A 20,858-nucleotide genomic window follows, 5' to 3' on the forward strand; every position below is an offset into this window, starting at 1 on the left:
TTGCAGTTTCATAAACAGAACCTCTGTTAAAATATGGGGAAATTACAATCTGGAGCAGTGGTTGGAGATGTGGCTGCCACACACTGTGAGGCAAAAGGAGCAAGAGATGTTTTTTTTTCTTCCAAAGGTCTTGTCTTTCCTCCATCTGAACCATCCCTTTGCCTTCAGCTCACAGGTGTCCTTGTGCTGGGCACCCGTGCTTGCTGTGTCTGCCCAGCCTTGTTGGCTGCTGTGGGAGCCCCGCGATGGACAACACGAGCCCTGGGCTGCTGGACCAGGGTGACCTTGTCCATGGCTGATGGCTGTGGAACCTTTGGTTCCCCAGTGTCACAGCCACTGGAGTGGGATGCCTGTGGGCTGCCAGCCTGGGGCCCTGGGCAGCCTGGTTTGTCTTGGCATTGCCCCTGCCATGTGATGTGCCCTCTTGGTACTGATAAATCGCCTTTGTTTCCTGCCCTTGTTTCTCCCTGTGGGAAGGGAATGAGTGTGCTGGAAGGTTGCCTGCTCTGATGGTAACTCCCAAAGTCTGTCCTCCCTCTGCTTCAGTGCTGTCCCCACTGCTCTGTGGTGAGTGCCAGACAAGTGGGAGCAGTAGAAAGGCACAGATTCATGGTGTTGTTTTTATCCAGATTTACCTAATTCTGTGTTAAATGGCACTGAGGTGGCTCCCAGTCATGTGAAGCTGGGCTCTCTGGGCCACGTCCAAAGGGGCAGCTACCTTCTCATAGCATCTCTCTGCTTGGCCTGTGGTCCCTGAACATCCATTTCTTCTGCTGAAGGCATGGAATTGATGTCTGTTGCTTTTCCACCATGATTTAAAACAAGCCCTGTAATTGTGGTGTCCCAATTTACAGTTCGTGTTTCAAGAAAGTGGCTCTTATGTGTTGCCAGCCCTCAGCACGTTCACTTGTTAAATTATGCACATGCTAATGAAGTGTGAAAATCAGCCAAATAACAACTCTCTGTAATCGCTTAATGTCCCCAGAGCATTGTGGCTTTTTTTATTATTATTATTTTATGATTTGTGACCCATTCTGAATCATGTTTCTGCAGGGCATTCTTCCAACAACTGGGGTTAATTAGTGTTTTCAGTTTTCCCCCTTCTGAATGAAGCCCAAACGTGCTCACAGCCCACGGTGCAGTTTGTTTTCTGTTTTGAATTAAATAATGCCTAGATTTCTATCAGAATAGGAAGCAGCTTCCCAGCAGACCTGTTAAAATCCACACCCTTACTCCCAGTGTACACCTGGGCATATGGGCAGGGACTGAACCGTGTTGAGTGTCCGCAGTTCTCTTGTTGTGATGGCTTTTTTGGGGAAGTGATGTGCCCAAGGACAGTTCCCCCATCCCTGGGAGGAAGCCCTGTCTCACCTTGGGGCAGTGGCAGTGCCTGCTCTGCCCCAAGCCTTGCTCTGCAATCTGAGAGCATCGGTTGATTCTCCAGCTCTCCGTTCTGCCGTGGTGGAGGCTAGGCAAACGTGGCTGATGGCAGCTGTTGCTGTGTTAGGAGGATGTTGTGTGGCTAGCATGTCACTTGCCAGTGTCACTGCTGCTGCACTTGCCTGCTGTCAGACGTGGTGTTTGGAGGTGGCTGTGCGAGAGTGCTCGTGGTGCTGGCTCCTCTTTGCAGCAGGGGTTGTCCCAAACCCTTCAGCATTCCAGGACACCACCAGACTTGCAAAGGCTTGGCTGGGCTGGCAGTGACACTTGGAGTCAGCAGAGGTGAAGCTGCATCTGGGTGGGATCTGTGAGCTGAAGCTGTGTGTGACCGAGGCAGCTGAGGTTGCTGCATGGCCCTACTCAGACAACATGATTCCTTTCTGGTGAACCTCAGCAGGCTGAGCGTGAGAGAGGCAAGCCCAGTGCCTTGTCTTTGGATGAGTATTGGGTGAGCCATGGATGGCATATAGAAACAGCGTTGCCTAATGTCAGGTAACATCCAGTAACCTGCAACATGAGGAGGAAAAGAGGTGAAGTACCCAGCTCTCACCTCATTTTTAGAAGGTGAGGTCTGTAAGACAACATACTGTTTATCACTGCAGCTTTTCAGTGGAAGCTGTTGGATGTTGTAATATCTATTGGATGTTGACCATGTGTGCTGCAGACACACTCACTAACCCTTCTCCTGCTGCATCCAGGCACTTTTCACACTCACCCCACTCTTCTCATGTCAGTAATGGCCCTGTGTTCAGGATTGTTATGCCTTGGTGCCACACCATTCACCTGCGATTAAAGTGGAGTCACAATCTTCACCACTAAGCAGAGCTTCATTCCAAGTGCTGTCCGGTGCTAGCTGTGTCCTCTGCCTGATGCTGGGAGCTGCTGTGCTCCAGGCCAGAAGCTGAGAGCCCCATTCCCATGGGCAGGAGTAGCAATGCCAGGCAGGCAATCACTTGAAGCAGAATCAGGCATAGCCTGTGACAGCAGATTTGAGGCAGAATCCCAAACTACTCAACAGGAACCTTGGTGGCCTGAGAGTGGGGTGTTTCACAGAGCCTGTTGCTGTGGCTGTTGTTGTGCTGCTGGTGGAGCTGCTGGCAGAACAGCTGCCACATCTGGGCAAGGGACAGCTTCGTGCCCTGCCTGGCCTCTTGTGTGCCTCTGCACTTGGCTCCACATTTGCCACTAGTTTAGAATAGACTAATCACTTTTCCATGCACTCTAGCTGATTTCTGTTGATGATAAGACCTGACTGGGAGCAGCCAGGTTCAGCTCCGACTCTGGTCCCTGCACTGTGGTGGATTAACAATGTCAAGATTTTCTCAGCCCAAGAGTTTTATCAAAAATATTTTCCACTGATCCTGCCTGGGGAAGCACCATGTTTAGCTTCAATGATACAGTCCTGACACCAGAAAAAGAGCTTCCAGCGAAGGCTTTTAATTCCCTGTCAGAATCAACTTAATTAAATCCCATCTGAAGAGGAAGAGGGTTTTCACAGGATCTAGTGAATGTCCATGCTTCCATTTGGAAGCCTCTAACATCCCAGAGTTTATTCCTGCCCTTAATAAGCCCCTTAATAAGGGGCTTGTTTCCACTAAAGATAGATGAATGTAGAAATTTGTTATTTTTCAAGCAGAAATATTTGTTATTTGCACTTGCAGTTTATAAACAAGTGGTTTTCACTGTCTGTAATTTACCAGCAGGAGGCAGGAATGCTGCCTTGCCCACAGGGACCTTGGGCTTCCCCAGGGACTTGTAGCATTTGGGTGCTTTCTGCACCCCAAGCAGCAAAACTTGTAAAGTTCAAAGACAGGCTCATTTATAGCTGCAATCTGCTCCTTCAAGCTGCTGCACAAATCACTTTTAAGCAATTCATTTCAGTGGCTCAGGATGTCACTTAATGAACCCAACACTAAATTGAAAGAAAGAAAGTTTAATTAAAATACTGCAAGGAAAATGTCTTGAGACAAGCTCTTCCAGGAGCAGATTGAAAATGATGGCACAGACATCCGTCTTCCATGGGAGGAAATGTTAAAGCAGAAAATATCATTTGTAAGGAGTTTTAGAGGGAGCAGATACAGCATCTGTTGTGGTCTGGCCCCATGCAGGGCCTGGGGGTTATGGGGAGCTCTTGCACAGCCTTGTGAAGGGTTTGTGCCCCAGCAGGGAGTGGAGGAGCCATGGCAGGCAGTGGCATTGAGGCACACGGGAGGCAGAACCTGGCAGTGGCCGCCTGCACAGGAATCACTGCGCCCTTGGCACTCCGGAGCCAGCACAGCCCCTGGAGGACCCCGAGTGGCACCAGCTCCTGAAGGAACCAGGAGGGCAGTGGGGTGTGCCAAGAGGCCATGCCACCTCCCAGAGAGGGGTGTGTGGGCAGTGGGCCTTGGCTGGGACAGGGGAAATGCTGCTGGCAGAGCTCTGTGGTGGCTGATGTCAGTGAAATATCCTGTCTGCCCAGACGTGGGTGCTGAGGTGGGGGTGGCACAGCCCAGTGCTCTGGGTGGCACTGCCTGCCCCAGTCCCATTGTGCTGCCCTCTTACTCAGTACAGCCCCAGATGTTGGATTAAGCCATTTTTAGCTGATTAAATTCAAATCTGTGCAACAAATGCCAAGGACTGTCTGCACAGTGTTGGTGTGTTTGCTCTCCCATAGAATTGGAATTGGAGCGTTAAGAACATTTTTTTCAAATGGCACCACTCTGATGGGCGCGGCTTCCGTGGGTGCTCGCTGTGGAGAGGGGGATTATGGCAGAGAGGGCTCAGTTTCCCCATGCACGAGGTGTTCATATTCTGTCAGCACCTTTCCCCATTTGCCTCCCCCATTCCCCATCATGTGCCAGGCCCATGGTGTCTCACCGCTGATCCACTACTGTTCCTCACTGCCAGCCCCCTGTCCCTGTCCTGGTGCTGCCTCCCTGGCTGAGCCTGCTGCAGGCAGCTGCTGTAGTCACCCTGGGCCCAGGTTTGCCCACGGGCACCCCTGGCTGGGGTCCCCAGGAGTGCAATGTGTTTTGTGATCCCTTGTGGATCCCCCTGTGCAACTCAGTGCCAGGTTTCTGTGAGAAGCTTCTGTCACAGTAGGTGCGTGTTGTGCCTCCCGTGTTCAGCCAAGGGGCTTGTTCCAGGGGCATCAAACTGGAATAATGTGACAGAGAATGTCATCAGAGCAAGATGGTAACAAAATTGGGTTGTAAGCTGAAAATAGCTGCTCTACGTGAGAGCAGAGCTTGCTGCTCCCGAATTTTACTCACTTAGCTGACGTTTGGGTACTTCTAATTAAAATTTTTAAACAGTCAATAGTTTTTGCTGATCAGCTAACAGATGGCTGCAGCAAGATGACCAGAAAGACAGACTGCATGGCACAGAAGTGTGTTGGAAAGCATCCATCCCCGTGTCTGCACACCGACCCTTGGGCTGTAAGAGCGGCTAACGCGGGGGCGCATCTGAGATTTCCTGGGTTTGCAAGGCAACATCCCCAGGACTCGGCTGCTGCTGAGGGCCAGAGCTGGTGCTGCGCTGTTCACCACAGTGTTACCTTCTGAGAAAAGCAGCTTTTGTGTTCCTGCTGCAGATAAAGATCTTGTAAATACAAAGAGCTCAGTATTGTTACCATCTGTGAGTTCCTGCTTCCCGTGTCAGATGCTCAGGTTTTCAGCAACCAATGATGTCCCTGGAAATCACAGGTTTTCAGAAGGTATTTTGGAACCAGGCCACTTTTGGGTTCCTTATGTTTTTATGCCAATGCATGAAAAGTGCCCAGACAATTCTGTGGCACAAATCATTGGAGTTTTTAAAGATTTTAGTGTAGAAAGGGTGGAGACTCAATCAATGCTCAGCTGCTTTTTACAGTCTCATTTTTTTAAGGGTATATTTTGCAGATGGACTTGGATTTTCCGTCACTGTTCCTAAGCCCAAATCAGCCATTTTGAGGAGGTTGTGTCTGCTGTGCCTCTAAGCCTCTTGGCACAGGGATGGCAGCATAAATCCTGCAGTGAGCCAAGGGACAGAGCAGTTCTGAGTTGCCTGGAATGCTCTGGCAGTGTGAGCCAGCTCCGCAGCACAGCAGAGCCCAGGCTGGGAGCAGCTGGGGGCTGGGGGAGGCTCGGGCAGGGGTGCAGGGGGTGCAGGAGGGCAGGCTGCTGCCAGCCCCAGTCACTGCCCCAGCACTGTCCTCTGGCCCCAGCATGGGGACACTGGGAGTCAGGAGGGCTGCCCTGATGTGCACGTGTGAGATCATGGTGCAAATAACGCCAAGGTTGTGAGCTCAATCTCTGCATGGGACAAACACCTAAGTGATGGACTCAGGGATCCTTGCAGATCCCTTCCAACTCAGAATATTCTGTGATTTCTTAAAAGAAGTTGCCGTGTCCCGTAGACCTTGATTTGTGGTTATCTCAGGTGTACGTGCAGAGGCTCTGTCCTGCCCCAGACTGTTAACGGAGGTGGCACCTGTGAACCTGTCCCAGCCCACCCAGAGCTGGGGCTGTGCTGGGGCTGACTGGTGGAGCTGTTCTGGGTGTCCTGGCAGCAGAGTGTTCTGGGGCACTCTAGAGGAGCTGTTGGTTTTCCTCCCAAAGTGAGGATTATTTGCACTGGTAGAGAGATTCTTGGGTCCCAGGCTAATTGTCTTAATTTATGTGCTGTTCTACCACCACAGGTGTGATGTGTAACAGCATGATAAGGTGTTCATAGCCTGACCAATTAAAAATTGCCATTAATCCAAGAGCTAATGAATTGTGCATCTTGATGCAGACAGAAGAGTTTTGTGTTGTGTCCATACCTGGGACTGATGGGCAAGCATGGGTGCTGGGTCAGGCCAGCGGCCAGGGCAGCTGGGCCAAAGGCAGCTCTACTGCTCTAGTGCTCTGTTCACCTCCTCACCTTAGGGGCTAAGTTGCGGTTCTGCCTGAAAGCTGCCCTTCACTTTCTTTTCTGTTTTATTATTCTGCTCCTGTCGATGACCCAACCCATCACATCCCAAGGCTGCATGGTCTCTGCTGGGCTCTGGAGCAGTGTTTGCCCCACTCTTCTCATGCCCTTGTCCTGGGCACCTGGGGCCGTGAGAGCCTCTGTTCCCTGTGAGTCTCTGTGCCAAACCCTTCCATGGTGTTATTTTCTCCTGAGCTCTCCTTTCCAGCAGTTCCAGTAAATTACACCTGACCAGGATGGTGGAGTGATGTAAATTCACATTCTTGCACTCTGGCATTCTGAAATGGGTGCTTTGGTGGGGGATGCTGAGTGACACAGGGGTTGCTGCCAAATGGGAGTTTCTTTCGTCTAGGTTGGGTAGCATGAAATTACTCTTTGTTATAACAAGGGCAGAGAAATTTGGAATATGCCAGTATTTTTAGCTCTTCAATCTAGGAGAGTTATTCCATTTTGGGGAAGAGGAGCAGCTGCTGCTAGCTCTGCAGCATCACGTCGCTGTGATGAGGAGCTGTACCCAGGCAGCAGCAGAGCTCAGCAGTGTGCCCAGCCCTGCCCCAGCTGCTGGGAGGTCCCAGGTGAGCCGGGACTGCAGCCCGACCCCTGCAGCAGGGAACAGGGCAGGAACAGGGCAGGGAACAGGGCAGGAACAGGGCAGGAACAGGGCAGGGAACAGGGCAGGGAACAGGGCAGGAACAGGGCAGGAACAGGGCCGGGAACAGGGCAGGGAACAGGGCAGGGAACAGGGCAGGAACAGGGCAGGAACAGGGCAGGGAACAGGGCAGGAACAGGGCAGGAACAGGGCAGGGAACAGGGCAGGAAAAGGGCAGGGAACAGGGCAGGGAACAGGGCAGGGAACAGGGCAGGAACAGGGCAGGAACAGGGCCGAGGGATGGGAGGTTTTCAGGCACGGTGCTTTTCTACCAAGCCTGTCCTCCCTCCTGCACCACAGCCTTGGCCTGACTGGGATGAAGGGGTTGGGCAGGTGTTGTGCCGTGCCATGCTGTGCCATGCTGTGCCATGCAGTGTGCCATGCAGTGTGCGATGCTGTGTGCCATGCAGTGTGCCATGCTGTGCCATGCTGTGCCATGCTGTGTGCCATGCTGTGTGCCATGCTGTGTGCCATGCAGTGTGCCATGCTGTGCCATGCTGTGCCATGCTGTGTGCCATACTGTGCTGTGCCGTGCTGTGCCGTGCTGTGTGCCATGCTGTGTGCCATGCTGTGCCATACTGTGCCGTGCTATGCTGTGCCATGCTGTGCCATACTGTGCCATGCTGTGTGCCATGCTCTGTGCCATGCTGTGCTGTGCTGTGCCGTGCTGTGTGCCATGCTCTGTGCCATGCTGTGTGCCATGCTGTACCATGCTGTGTGCCATGCTGTGCCATGCTGTGTGCCATGCTGTGCCATGCTGTGCCATGCTGTGCCATGCTGTGTCGTGCTGTGCCATGCTGTGTGCCATGCTGTACCATGCTGTGCCATGCTGTGCCATGCAGTGTGCCATGCTGTGCCATGCTGTGCCATGCTGTGCCGTGCTGTGCTATGCTGTGTGCCATGCTGTGCCATGCTGTGCTGTGCTGTGCCATGCTGTGCCATGCTGTACCATGCAGTGTGCCATGCTGTGCCATGCTGTACCATGCTGTACCATGCAGTGTGCCATGCTGTGCCATGCTGTGTTGTGCCATGCTGTGTGCCATGCTGTGTGCCATGCTGTGTGCCATGCTGTACCATGCTGTGTGCCATGCTGTGCCGTGCTGTGCCATGCTGTGCCATGCTGTGTGCCATGCTGTGCCATGCTGTGTGCCATGCTGTGCCATGCTGTGCCGTGCTGTGCCATGCTGTGCCATGCTGTGTGCCATGCTGTGTGCCATGCTGTGTGCCATGCTCTGTGCCATGCTGTACCATGCTGTGTGCCATGCTGTGCCATGCTGTGTGCCATGCTGTGCCATGCTGTGCCATGCTGTGCTGTGCTGTGCCATGCTGTGCTGTGCTGTGCCATGCTGTGCCGTGCTGTGCCATGCTGTGTGCCATGCTGTGTGCCATGCTGTGTGCCATACTGTGCCATGCTGTGCCATGCTGTGCTGTGTGCCACACCATGGTTTGCTGTGCTTCACTTCGTGGTGTCAGCAAGCCGTGGTGATTCAGGGAACTTTGCTGCTGCTCCAGAGCCTTGCTGGGCTGAATGCGGTGGGATTGATTTCTGTTTCCCAGGCTATCATTCACCTCAGCAGGAGATAATCAATGCCGATCAATCACATGTGATTTTTCATGCCATTGGATTGCAGTTTAACCTCTGCTGTCCTCTGCCATCCCCCCTCACACCCCCTGCCACAGACCACACAGTTTGGGGCAGGATTGATGGCCCAGGCTCCCCACACTACCCTGCACATTGTCCTAGCCCTGTTCTGGTGGGACTTGGATGCCACTTCTCCTTCAGCTCCGTGGCCTTGCCTGGCCTTTCTTCCTCTTTAGCTGCCATTTCTGTACTGAGGGGCCCCGAAGTCCCCCCTGTTTTAGCTCCTCTCGAACACTTTTCCATGGGCAGGGAAGAGATTTGCATTCCAGTCTTTGAAAGCCTCTTGCTCTGCTCGCTGGGGTGGGAGCTGTGGTCCAGCTCTGCTGCAGCTGCTGGCTGTGCTGGGTTAAATCTGGCCCGACAGAGGGGAGAGAAGGTTCTGGCTCCTTCAGGGTGCCTTGCTGTGTCCAGGCCTGAGCATTGGTAGGTCCACAGCTCCCATCAAACTGCATGTAAAGCCCTGCCATGGACATGAATTCCTCATCACTGACAGCACATGCCTTTCAGAGCAAACACTTTGCTAGCTCTTTTTTTGCTTGTTTTAAGAGAGGCAGACAGAAAGGGAAACCAAAGAGGTCTCTTAAACAGTGAAATGTAGAGTCTCACCATTTCCTGAGCAAAGCAAGACCCACAGCCTGTCACCGAGGGTCAGACCTGGGAGTCATCCTTGAGAGGCTGAAGATTGTGCTGCATTATTCAGTTGTAATTCTATGGTCTGTGTCCTTTTCAAAACCCCTTTCTGAGCTCAAGTGTCCATCGTTTGCCATGGTGTGGTGGGATGCAGAGAAGTGGGATTCACTGAGACCTTCACAGGGGGTTGGGTGGACTTGTGCTCTGGCTCTCCCTTTACCAGACATTCCCTCCATAAGCCTCTTAATTTTTCATTACCTGTTTGTGCTTTCTTCATCCACCTGAGCAGTTTCAGGTATATGTTTTGTTCTCAATTAACAGGACCCCTTGGTGTCCCATTTGCTTTCTCCCTCATGGGCAAGCAGCAGTCAGGGAGTGGCCACTGTTTGTGGCTTGGTTGTGCTCCCAGCTGGGGGCCACATCTCTGTCTCCTTGGCAAAGCCCTGAACCATCACTCTTGAGGGGTCTGATGGGGGGATGAGGGATGTGGTTGTGGTGAGGTATTATCCCACACTTATCAGTATTAAACTCGGTTTGGCAACTCATAGCCTGGGATTTGAATGATCTAAATCCTTCCTTTGGCAGCCTGGTTTGCTGTTATTTATGGTGCTTCCCAATTTATTACCATCTGCAGTTGGAGGCTTTGTGTGTGGGGCTGAGTGGTTTATAGACAGTGCAGACCCCTCCTGTCCCTGGCACCAGCCTCAGTGGGCACAGCAGGGCAGGGGCTCAGCAGCAGGTCAAGGGAAGGGGAGGGCAGGGGCTGCCCAAGAAATGCAGAATTCTGTCTGGGGAGGGAATTGGCTCAATGGTGTCATCAGGACAGCTCCTGGGCCTGGGAGTGGGAGACCAGCGGAGCTGTGGAAGGGTCTGGAGCACGAAACTGGTGAGGAGCAGCTGAAGGAGCTGGAAAGGGGCTGGAGAATTCCTGAGGGAGCTGGGAAGGGGCTCAGCCTGGAGCAAAGGAGCTCAGGGGGCCCTTGTGGCTCTGCACAAGTCCCTGGCAGGAGGGGACAGCCGGGGGAGTCGGGCTCTGCTCCCAGGGAACAGGGACAGGAGGAGAGGGAACGGCCTCAGGCTGGGCCAGGGGAAGTTGGGGCTGGATATTAGGAAAAACTCCTTCCCTGAAAGTGCTGACCAGCCCTGGCACAGGCTGCAGTGATGGAGTCACCATCTCTAGAGGGATGTAACAGATATGTAGATGTGGCACTTGGGGACATGGGTTAGCGGTGACCTTGACAGTGCTGGGGGAATGGTTGGATTTGATTTTAGGAATGATTCCATGATTGTGTGTGGCCACAGACCTGGTTGTCACTTCTCACCCCAAAGGAGGCATGTTCCACGGGAAGGCAGGCAGTAGGCAGAGCCCTGTGAGGGCTGGGGCACCCTCTGCCCAGCGGGTTTGAGTCCAGGGATGTTGCTGGCACCATGGAGTGGCTGTACTGGCCTGGGCTGTCATCCTGTGTCCATCCCGTGCTGCTGGCACAGGGCTGGTGTCCTGTGGCCTCCCCGCCAGCACAGGTGGCACCAGGGCCCTTCTGCACGGAGCTGCTGCTGAAGCTGGAGCAGGTGGGATGTGCCAGGAGGGGGAATGGTGTGCCTGGAATGCTCTGGGAGCCAGGACAAGATGCTTGGGAAGCTCCAGGAGCAGAGATGATGTGCCTGGGAAGCTCCAGGAGCAGGGATGGGACCAGAGCCCTGCCCTGGCGGGCAGAAGGAGAGGGGTGGTTGTGTGGGCAGCTCCCTGCTGCAGATCAGGCTGCTCCAGCAATCCAGGTCTCAGCACTGACTGCAGCTTCCCTAGTTTATCTTCTTTCTTTTTAATAACAGATTCATTCCCTGTTCCTGGCAGAGAGCATGCCTTCCTCCACGCTGGGAGAGGGGGAGGGGGGTGTGTTGTAAATTTCCCATTTTTCTGATAAAACTGTATTGCTACGGCGGAAATCAAATCCCATCTTGGATATTTTTAGCATGAGAGCGTGAAGGCACAGAGATGCCGAGGGAAGGGAGGATGGGAGGGGAAGGAGGAGGGCGGGCTGGGTCTCCATGGAAACTGTTTGCTTTAAATTCCCGCATTGGGGCACTGAGTGTGTAGGAGGTGATGAAGGAAATGAAAAGCAAAAAACAGGCAAGGTTTTTTTCCTTTCTGTTGTCACAAAACTGCTGAAGGAACCTTCAGAGAAATGGGCATAAATTATTGATCATCTCAACACAAATGATGTGTATTTTCATCAGGAACCACCCTGCCGTGTCTCTTGAGGGCAGCAGGTGGGGTGAACAGCAGCCACGAGTGACCTCTGGTTTGTTCAGAGACACCTTTGGGAAGCAGCTGGTGCCACTCTGTGCTCCTGAGCTGTTACCTCCGTGGGACCCCCCATTTGCCCTCTGGATGTTCTTCTGTGCCAGGCTGCTGCTGCTGCCTGCACACACCAGGGAAAAGAGCCAGTGCCCAGCCCATGGGTGCTGGAGGAATGATGCTTCTGTCAGCTGTGGTGGATTTGGGCTTGGGTCGGATACTTCTACTCAGAAGAGGGATTTTTTAATATTTAGGGTATTTTTTTTAACATATGAAAGGTGTTGTTAGCCAGGCTCTCTTGGTACCCGTGTCTGAAGTCCTGATGATGGGCATGAGTAAGCAGCAGGTCTGGGGCAATCTGTGGGGCTGGAACCCCTTCTCAGTGGGTGCAGTGGGAATGGACTGGGGTGGCATGAGGGTGTCTGTGGTGCCTGGCCCTGGTGTCTCAGACCACAGCTCTGCTCACAGGCTGGTGCATTAGATCATGTCTGAAAAATCCCTCGCTGCGGCACACAAAGTTATTTTTAATTCATTGAAAAGAGAATGACCTAAAACCAGCAGCTGGTAATGGAGAGGATTAAATAGAGCAAAACAGGTACATTTTCAACTGAGTAATTTTAGAAGGAAGCGGCATGTCTCGTTATGAGGTGCACGTTAGCACTGCCCAGCCAGAGCCACTGAGTGCCCTGGCTGCTGCTGGAGCAGTTCCCAGCCTGTTCCCAGCGTCACCCAGCGGCTCAGTGACAGCAGGCTCAGCCCACGACTTCACAGCGATGCTCTCCAGGGCAGGGTCACCTGCTGCAGGCATGAAAACCTCTGTGTGAGCCAGGGTTGAGCTGGAGCTGCTGAGCCAGACTTAGTGCCAAACACAGAATTTCAGTGCTTGAAGGTGTCTGACTTTGCTCTGGCTCCTGGCAGCAGTGGCTGCAGTTACCTGGGGGAACAGGAGACTGCTTTGGGATAGCTCACCAGGGATGTGTTTGTTCTCACCTGTGTTGGACCCAATGGCCATTCCATGGAATTGCAGTTGGGTTCTGGCTCTGCAGGACTGTCACAAGCTGTAGTGAGGTGGATGGGTTCCAGCAGCACAGATGGAATTTGCCCTGTCCCAGTGTCCCTCCTCAGCCTCTAACAGGTGTTAAAAATGCCTGTCCTGCCCTTTGGGAGGAATTTGCTGAATGTGGTGCTTGTGCAACCTTGCCGAATGGGAATGATATTTAACCAACAGTTCAGAGCCAAACAAGACAGAAGAGCAGGTGATCCAAAGAAGTTCAGTATTCATTCCTTAACTTTAACTCCAAAATACTGAGATCTCTGCCAGGTGCTGCCCATGCCTGGCTGCAGTCCACTCCACTGTTGTGAGCCAGAGTGGAGCTCAGCCCCTCTGCAGCACTCCTCAGCCTTCCTGAGTGCTGGGAGATGGTTAAACCCTTCCTGGCACAGTGTCCCAGCTATGATGGCCACAAGGCACGTGGGTTCCATGTGAAGGAATCAAGTGTTTTGCCTTGGAGCTCTCTAGCTCAGTGCCAACAAGTCTAGCCCTGTTTGCCTGTGTGCACTGGTGTGCACTGGTGTGTGTGTGGTGAGCACTGGTGAGTGCTGGTTTGTGTGGTGTGCACTGGTGTGCACTGGTGAGCACTGGTGAGCACTGGTGTGTGTGGTGAGCACTGGTGAGCACTGGTGTGTGTGGTGAGCACTGGTGAGCGCTGGTGTGTGTGGTGAGCGCTGCTGAGTGCTGGTGAGCACTGGTGAGCACTGGTGTGTGTGTGTGGTGAGCACTGGTGAGCACTGGTGAGCACTGGTGTGCACTGGTGAGCACTGGTGTGGTGAGCAGTGGTGTGTTTTGGTGAGTGGCCCACACTGCCAGCATGGGTTGTCTGTTCTAACTCTCCAGGCTGCCTGGAGTCTCTTGTTCAGCTGGGATGCTGTCTGGGGCACAGAGGTGTTGTTTGGGGGAGCCCATGGCTGTGTCAGGGGGCTCTGAGGTGCCTTTTTTGGGTGATGCCACAGCATGAGGTGTGTGTTTGGTGAATGCTGTCTGGGTTGGTGTCCTGGAAGACAGAGCCTCAGTGGTGTTCTGAGCTGCTCCAGAAGCTTGGGCCAGTTGCTGCATTTTGTCTTTTCTCATTTGCTGAAGTAGCTTTCTAGTCTGTATCTGGGATAAAACTCGTGGGGAGGGAGAGGGGACAGCTCAGGTTATATGTCTCTGAGGCTTTCTCTGCTGGCGCACACCAGAGCCAGCGCACAGGAGGAACCAGGAGGAACCACAGCGGTGCTCAGAGGGCTCCCAGTGGGGGTGGCCACATCCCGGGCAGTGCCATGGCCTGTGAGCACAGCCAGTGTTTGCAGCCATGGCCAGCACCAGGGCTGGCCCTGCCCTGAGCCCTGAGCCCTGCCAGTCCTGCTGCTGCACAGGTGAGAAGGGCAGGGAGTGCAGATGGTAGGAGTGAGCTGGCAGCTGTCATGGCCAAGTGCTGTTCATCGCAGGATCCATCCTGCACCCAGTGCTGAGGCTCCAAGGCTGCAGTCATTCTTCCAGTTCCCCAGCTTCATGCTGGTGAAGTGTGGCTCCCCAGGCAGTGGGTGAACACCAGTTGGGCATTAATTGCCGTGGAATTAACCTCTGACATTCTTCTAAAAATAGGCCAAATGAATCCAATCATTAGCAGCTCCCGCCTGCGTTGCCTCAAGGGTAAACACTGCAGATTAAAGCGTTTGCAGTAACAGGTCTCTGTGTGTCCCCTGGCTTCTCCTGCCTCTGAGCCCAGAACCCTGGAGATGGTGCCCTGGTCCGTGGGGGAGTGGTGCCAGTGCAGTGGCTTTTCAGCTGATGGAGGGCTGAAAGGCATCACTTTTAGTTCCCTTGGGAGGTGATGGTAGATCCAGCAATGGGCAGAGGAAAGCAGCAGTGTAGATGTGGTCACCTCAGCTGTTCTAGCTGGGGAGCTCAGGGAGAGAGATCAAAGGTATCTGAATTTGTCTGCAAAAAAAAAAGCACCACCCCAGGCAGAGGGCACAAGGGCCAGGTGGGAGCAAGATCTGCCCATCAGCCAGGTGCTAAGATCAGATGCCAGGGCACCATTGGCACCAAGCCCTCCCCAGGTCCCAGGAATTGATGGTGTCACCCCAAGGGGTGTGGGCAACTCCCCAAGGCAGGAGGGGAGCATGCTGTGCCATGCTGTGTGCCATGCTGTGCCATGCTGTGTGCCGTGCTGTACTGCCCAGCCCTGTGCCCCTGCTGCTCACAGAGGTCCTCAGGCTGTATTTAACACAGTCTCAGTCCCTGGAAATCCCACTGGAACCAGTGCTGGGGCACAGGCCAGGGCAGGGGGGCAGGAGCACCAGGCAGGTCTGGGTTCATGACAGCGTAGTTCCAAAATGCCAAGTCCATTTAGTGTTAGAGACGATAGAAAACCAGGAATTTATGGAGATGCCACAGCTACAGAGCAATGACAAGGCATGCAGAGCTGTACAGGGCATGGTGCTTTCTGGATGCCTGTGGAAGTGAGGCTGCAGATACTTAAATTGTCTTTGTCTTCTCTTTACCAGCTGACATCATCTCCACAGTTGAGTTCAACCACACTGGGGAGTTACTGGCGACAGGGGACAAGGGGGGCCGGGTTGTGATATTTCAGCGGGAGCAGGAGGTAAGTGCCAGTGAATGCAAAATGCCCACTTTATCCTTTTAAGTGAAGCATCCTGCTGTTCCCTAATCTGCCTGTGTCACTCCTAAGCTCAGAGCTCTCCTGGCATACTACAAGCTGAAGAACAGCTATTAACATCAGCAGGGCCAGACTTCCTCCTGCCAAACACCTTCCAAACATCACATTGCCTGCGTTCTTCTGCTCCAGTTGCCACAGGGCTTGGGCAGCACATCTGAGAGTGAGATGAGTCTCACTCTCATCTGGAGATGGCACCACCCCACACCACCAAAGTTCTGGAAAGCATAGATGGATGCAACAATTATGTTTCCCTTCCAAAGCTTTGCCCAGGAAGTGTTAGCAAATGCTTTGTTGGAAGCTGGAGGTTGTGCCTGCTGGAGAAGTGAGTGTTTGGCCCTATGGCCCTGCTCTGGTGGGCACCTGGCCAGCCTGGCTGGGGCAGCTGTGCCAGCTCCTGCTGCCTAGGATGGTCCCCACCATTTCCAAAGCTGTCCCAGTTAGCTGCTCTGGCCTGAGCCAGCGGGACCTGTCCTCAGCTGTGCAGGAAAGAATACATCAGACCTGGGCATGAGACATGTCATGGTCCAATGAAGATTTTAAATTTTTCTCAAAGTTAAAGCTTTAAAATTATGTCTACATATGCTGAAGAGAACTCAGTGGTTAACCATCACATGTCTAGACACTTCATCAGCCTTTCCAGCACTATTTCTCATTTCTACTATTTCTACTCATTTCTATTACTCTACTGCTTTTCTTGAACTTCAGGTCCCCAGCATCACTCTGAACATATCTACTCAGCTCCTGCTCAAGGGGACATGTGGTGGTGGGCTTCACCCACCCACCCAAACCAAGGCTGCCCATCCTGTGCCTGTAGCTGCTGCCAGCAGCTCCTCTGTGCCTGGGTGCAGCCCCTGGCAGGAGCTGGCACTCGGTCCCAGCCATTCACTGGGGACAGACAACGGGGTGGGACACATTCCTGCTATGTTCCCTCTCCATTCCTTCTCAATTCCTGCTCCATTCCCACCGAGCACACCAAGTGTGGTGTGAGCAGAGGCCGTGCCTGGGCACTCAGCCCTGCACTCGCTGTCACCAGCCCCAGAGTGCCCTGAGCCAGCTGCCAGCACCTTCAGCTCCTCCCTGTCCCTCGCAGAGCAAGAACCAGCCCCACCGCAGGGGAGAGTACAATGTCTACAGCACCTTCCAGAGCCACGAGCCAGAGTTCGATTACCTGAAGAGCCTGGAGATCGAGGAGAAGATCAATAAGATCCGATGGCTGCCCCAGCAGAACGCGGCGTATTTCCTGCTCTCCACCAACGGTATGTGGCCAAGCTGCTCCAGGCCCCTGGGCTCCCACCCCAGCCATAGTCTGTGGTGTTTCTTTGGGGAAATATTTTTTAAGTACCCTCCCTGCAGGGTAACACAGGTGTCTTGTGGGAATGGATCTGGCAGAGCTCAATCCCTCTGCACCAGCTGTTTTTCATGGCAGCCCCTCCCTCTGAGGGAGAGAGGGAGGCTTCTGCCCTGCTGATGACTTCTAGTTTTTATTCTTGGGATCCTGGGACTATTCTTTTTTTTTTAAAGACAAACTGCAGGTGTTTTGTTTCAATTTGCAGTTGTGTTCAGCTCAGCAGTTCCATGGTATGTTCTGATAAATATCACTGAGGATCTAGGAATATTACTTGGGATGAATGGGACCTTAAGATGGATGTGACTTAATTATTTCAGGGTAAAAGGAGGGGTCTAATTATCTTCCATAACCAACTTACTTTGTGTTATAGAATTGACTCTATTGATCATTGTAATAAAATTCAAAGACTTATTAAACTTGTTTGGGGGAGAATCATTGAAATGCAATGAAGATTAATTATACAGCATAATGTTCTGTTAATTGAGTTTTTAAATAGTTTTTTGATTAACAGGAATATCACCCTTCAATTTGGGTGGTGTGCCATATGCAGGCAGGTTATTGAAACAATTAGTTTGGAAATACTCCTGTGTTATGCTGCTTCATTTCGTTCTTACTGTTACACTAACATTTTATAGTGAACCCCCCAAAATAGAGCACGTTAATAAAACAAAATTAATTGTCACTGCTTTGGAGTTGCTGTGTAAAAGAGAAAATGAAGATGGATGATGGGGTTTTGTATGAAACCTGGTGGAAGTGATGATAAACTATGTATGGGGTGCCTGCCAGGAGGGAGAGAAGAAAGCCCCGCTGTTCAGAACAACCCCACGTGTTCCTGGTGTTCTTTCTGCGGGGGCTCAGTGGCACTGGGAGGAGAGAGGGAGCTGCAGGGGCTGGGAGCTGCCTTCAGGGAGTGCTGGGTGGGGAATGCCAGCGTGACTCTGGCTGAGCTACAGACGCCCTGGTCGTGTCCCAGGGGCGAGTCCAGGGCACAGGTACATCTATCAGCACTTCAGCACGTGCACTGCGGGCACAGGGGGATTTTCAGGCCAGTGTGGCCGTGGCTCGTCAGTCTCAGGGAGTGGCCACGGTGATGCTCTCCTCTCTCCTCCCCCAGATAAGACTGTGAAGCTATGGAAGGTCAGCGAGCGGGACAAGAGGCCAGAGGGGTACAACCTCAAGGATGAGGATGGCCGTCTCCGAGACCCCTCCATGATCACCGTGCTACGGGTGAGTGTGAGGGTCTGTGGCGGTTGAGGAGCCGTTCCCTGCGGGGTCTTGGATGAAAATTGCTGCTGGTGTCACCTGTGTGCCGTGGGACCTGCAGTGCCATCCTGCCATGGCTGATGTCCAAGGGCATCCTGGTACTGGAGGCCGGTGCTGTGGCTGGTGCGTGGGGGTGCAGGAGGGAGCTGCCGTGGATGCCAGGGCTGTGCTGATGCTGGGCAGACGTGCTGCCAGCACTGCCTTGTGTCCTGAGTCTGGTGCTGCAGGGTGCTGTGCTGCCCCACGGGCTGGGCCCATCCCAGTGGCGAGGCAGGGCAGCAGCTCTCCCAGCTTGGAGCATTCCCAAATGTAGCTGCTGCTGTAGGAGCAGAAGTACTTTCTCCAAATGAGTTTTCCTCCTGGTCCTTACATTAATCGGACCAGACCAGCTTGTAATTTATTAACACCCTGTCAGAATTTTGAATACCTGTGGGTTTTATATTTATACATATAAAATTGTTACTATGATTGTGTTTGCCTCGCTTTGTGGGTCCCAGTTCCATTGTGCATGAAGCCATTGAGAACCCTGGGCAGGCAGTTAATTCTTGTCTCTGTACAGAGTTGCTCCTGGTGACTGGCAGTGTTTTTGTTTACAGAGCAAGTGAGCATTTATTTCATGTAGATGTGTATCTGCTGTTATGTTCCAGGCAGCATTTCCAGCCTAACATGCTGACAGCATGTTGGAGAGGTTTGCTTGGCATCTGGCTGCTGGCGCTGGGGCTGTCAGCCCTTGGCAGGTTGGGAGGCAGGATTTGGAAAGGCAGCAGTGTTAAGGGTGTTAACCCAGGTGGTGCTTCCTTCTCTGGTCAAACAGCCTGGGAAGGCCCTGGGATTTCTTTCTCCCCTGTAGAAAGTCATACTGAAGTATCAGAGAACCGAACAGGGCTGGAGTTCACTTACTGCCTTGAAGGTTTCAGCCTTTGTTTGAGTCTCAGCCCATGCACACCTGGTGCATGGCTCAGTGCCTGGAGGAGCTGTTTGGTGTCTGCTGTTGCCATTCCTGCTCCTGGTGGGCGATGCAGGGCACTGGGAGGTCAAACACGTCTCAAGTGCTCGGTGTGATGCTTATTGGTATCTGCTGTGCAGTGCCGCTGGTCCCTGAGGACAGAAGATTGAGGAGTCTTCCACCAGCCCCATTTGATCTAATGTTTTGATGATTCTACTTGGAAAGTTATTTACATAGCTGCAGCTTGGTGTAAAACTGACGTGCAATTGTCCTGTGATGGGTGTGTTTTAAATTAAAGCCACATTCATCCATGGTTTAATTTTCAACCGCAGACAAGTGAAAAAGGGTTTTAAATTCACCTTGCTGCCAAAATTTCTCACCCATTTGGTTTAATGGTTTAAATGCACTTGATGAGCATCATTCTCTGAGGAATTTCTAACCCACATAGTGCAAAAGGAATATTTAACTCTGCTCAGGCTGTGTAGCGAGGTGTGTACTGTCATTAGAAGAGCTCTGTTGATTTGAATCACCCCCAGTCCAACAGCTGCAGCCTTTTGACCTTGTGTCATTGCCTCAGTGTGCTCCCGAGTGCCACTCGCTGTACCTGTGCCTTGGGACGTATGCAGGAGATAATTAACTCAAGTGATATCCAGGGCATAAACCTTTCCAAAGAGAGGATGTGTTTGCTTTGGTCCCTCACAGTCAGGGCAGTCTGGGGTGGCACCCCAAGTGCCACTGCTGGGACGGTGTCACAGGGCCGCTGTGTGCCCGTGTCTTCGTGTTTGTGACTGCCACAGAGCCCTCTCGTAAGAGCTGCCACTTGGCTCTCTCAGTTCCAGCAAATTCCATCATAAATCCTGGTTTGTGTCTCCCATTTGGCCGACACAGATTTCTTGGCCCCTGTGCACAGTTTTGCAGGGAGGCTGTGCTGTGCCCCCTCCATCAGATTCCCCTGACAGCAGTCCCATAGTGCCTGTGATGGGAGATGCCTTGGAGGAGGTCTGCTGGGTCTGCTGCCTTTCTGCCTCAGCAAAGAGATTTGCCTCTTTTCCTTGTACACATTCTGCAGAGCATTTCAGCGACAAGGCAGGACAAGAGATGGAAGCAGCAGCTCCATCAGCTGTGTGGACAAGCAGTGAGGCAGCAGCTTTGTCCTCCTGTAGGAAGGTCCCCTCTGAATGTCACAGGGCAGGTTGAATGTGACAAAGCTGTGAGCAGTGTGAAGTTGTCAGTCTGCCAGGAAAATAGTGTTTGATGCTCATTTTGTCTGCAAAATGCTACGCTTGAGGTGGCACTGGGCAGTCACAGAATGTAACTTCTGTGGGTAGGAAATGAATGCTGGGGAACATTCCATGCCTGGAAAAGCTCAGCTACTGGAGGAGCTTAGTCACTGGGGCAGGTGGAAAACTCACTGGATTTATCCCTGAGCACTTGCTCTGCTCCCTGATTTGCCAGGGACCGGATTACAGTTTCCGTCTTGGAGACTCAAGGCTGGGGTCAATCCGAGCTTCAGCTCGACTAATCCCACTGGAGCAGATGCTGTGGAGCACGCTGAGCTCTGGCCACGCTGCTGTGGGGCTGGGGGAGCGGGGCTGCTCGGTGCCCGCTGTGCTGGCCTGGCACTGCTGCTGGGCAGCTGTCACAGGGGAAATGTGTGCCCTGCTGCAGGCGCAGGAGCGAGAAAAGCTCTCCCCATCTGCCAGTTCAGACCAGCTCACTGCTCAAGGTGAGCACGCTGGTGCCCAGCAGCAGGTGGCAGGGGAAGCTGCCTGGGCCAGTTCTGCCACACCTGTCAGGTAACCACAGAGCTGTGGCTGCAGCTGCTCACCCTGGCAAGGTGGGGATTGGGTAGACACCTAATGAATTATTTATTGGGATTTTTTATGGTCACTGCTCTGGCTCAGGTTGGGATTTCAGTGTAAGTCCAGTGCAGTCCATTGTGCCCAGAGGGTTTCCATGGAGGTAACTGGCAGCAAAATCTTCCTGTCCA

The 20,858-nt window shown here is 52.9% G+C and overlaps 1 protein-coding gene across 2 annotated transcripts in view; it reads left to right on the forward strand.

Moving 5' to 3' along the window:
• The window catches only part of PPP2R2B (protein phosphatase 2 regulatory subunit Bbeta), a 67,061-nt gene that overhangs the window by 37,503 nt on the left and 8,700 nt on the right, over positions 1-20,858 (forward strand). For both annotated transcript variants that reach the window (XM_023935788.2, XM_086851253.1), the window contains 3 exons: positions 15,139-15,236; positions 16,402-16,567; positions 17,774-17,886. In XM_023935788.2, the coding sequence (XP_023791556.1) occupies positions 15,139-15,236; positions 16,402-16,567; positions 17,774-17,886 (377 nt within the window). The remainder of the gene's footprint in view (positions 1-15,138; positions 15,237-16,401; positions 16,568-17,773; positions 17,887-20,858) is intronic.

This window comes from Cyanistes caeruleus, chromosome 15 (assembly GCF_971803275.1).
Source record: "Cyanistes caeruleus chromosome 15, bCyaCae1.hap1.1, whole genome shotgun sequence".
Classification (NCBI taxonomy): Eukaryota; Metazoa; Chordata; class Aves; order Passeriformes; family Paridae; genus Cyanistes; species Cyanistes caeruleus.